General features: G+C 63.2%; 1 protein-coding gene across 3 annotated transcripts in view; it reads right to left on the reverse strand.

Annotated features, from left to right (window-relative positions):
* The window catches only part of Coq10a (coenzyme Q10A), a 5897-nt gene extending 4938 nt beyond the window's left edge, over nucleotides 1-959 (reverse strand). Inside the window, exon 1 of one of the 3 annotated variants that reach the window (XM_032909058.1) lies at nucleotides 471-959. In XM_032909058.1, coding sequence (XP_032764949.1) covers nucleotides 471-610 — 140 coding nt within the window. In that variant the 5' untranslated portion in view covers nucleotides 611-959. Of the gene's footprint in view, nucleotides 1-305; nucleotides 423-470 lie in introns of those variants that run through there. The other 2 variants (XM_032909044.1, XM_032909050.1) reach the window with 2 other exon arrangements.
* Between the last annotated feature and the right edge of the window lie 247 nt (nucleotides 960-1206).

A 1206-nucleotide genomic window follows, 5' to 3' on the forward strand; every position in this document is an offset into this window, starting at 1 on the left:
TTCCAGGTGAAGGGGAAGAGAGATGCATCACGGAGGAAGGTCGTTTGGGCAAGTTTTTCTCCCCCTAGCACCTGCTGCAGCTAGCAAGGCTGGCGGGCCAGGCAGTCACGAGTGCGAAAGGTCGAGGGCAGCTGAGGACAGAGCCAGGGGTGGGGATGGGAAAAAGAAGGACACGTCCGAAGTGCCAGCTGCCTTTGGAGCAACGCTACTGCTCCGAGCGAACTAAAGCATCTCTGACTCCAGAGTCAGGCCAGGCACATCAAAGCCAGGGCGCCCGCGAAGGCCAAGAAGTAGCTGGTACGCACCCGCCCGGAGCATCTAATTTGCACACGTATCCCCAGAGCTCCATTCGAGCTCCTAGGGCACCACCAATGCTAGCCCTTCTCCGGCCTGCCACCCTTCACCACAGAACGTCAGGGTGCCGGGCGACCCCCTCCGGTCCTGCGCGGATGCCTGTGCCTGCCTCTCACCTCATTGGCCGCGGCGACCGCGGAGAGCCCGGGGGCGGGGTCGGGAGAGAGCGCGCGCCCCGGCAGAGCGAGAAGCCGCAGCAGCTCCGGGCGGCGGCGCGCGTCGGGGCCGGGAGCCTCCGCGCGCCCGCAGAGGCCATGCGCGCGCCCCTGCCTGGCCCTCCGGGCGGCGGCGAGCTGCAGGAGAGGCCGGGGAGAAAAGGCGGCGCGGGCTCCCGCTGCCTTCGCCCTGCTCCGGCTCGCGCGCCGGGTAGGCTGTCACTGAAGCGTTGACCGCTGCTCCGGGTCCCCTCACGTCACACCGTTGCCAGGGATCGGGAGAGGGAGAGCGAAGAAGGAAGGGAAACGCTGCCTGTCGGGAGATGTAGTTTCTTTGACACCTCTGGAGAGAAAGAAAGGTCGCTGGGTGCGTATCTGAGTAGCTGCAGAGATGGCTCGGGGGAGCGAGGTCGCCTGGCACAAACTACTTGGCGAGTCTGTGGTCACAGGACCTGATACGTAGGCGCCGAGGCGACGTCGTGGGCGTGTCAACAGCAGATGGCTTTAGATGTCCGGAGGAACGTCTCTCAGAGCCCTTCAGAGGGAGAGGCTCTGATCATCCTAGTGGCCTTCGCAGTGCCTGCTGCCGATTTACATCTTTGGAAAAGGATATTAACGTTACAAGTTCTGGGCTGACTTTCATAATCTCTTCTCGATCTACACGCCCTTCTCCCTTCCTCCCCCTCTTCTTATTCGA

This window comes from Rattus rattus, chromosome 1 (genome assembly GCF_011064425.1).
Source record: "Rattus rattus isolate New Zealand chromosome 1, Rrattus_CSIRO_v1, whole genome shotgun sequence".
NCBI classification, from domain to species: Eukaryota; Metazoa; Chordata; class Mammalia; order Rodentia; family Muridae; genus Rattus; species Rattus rattus.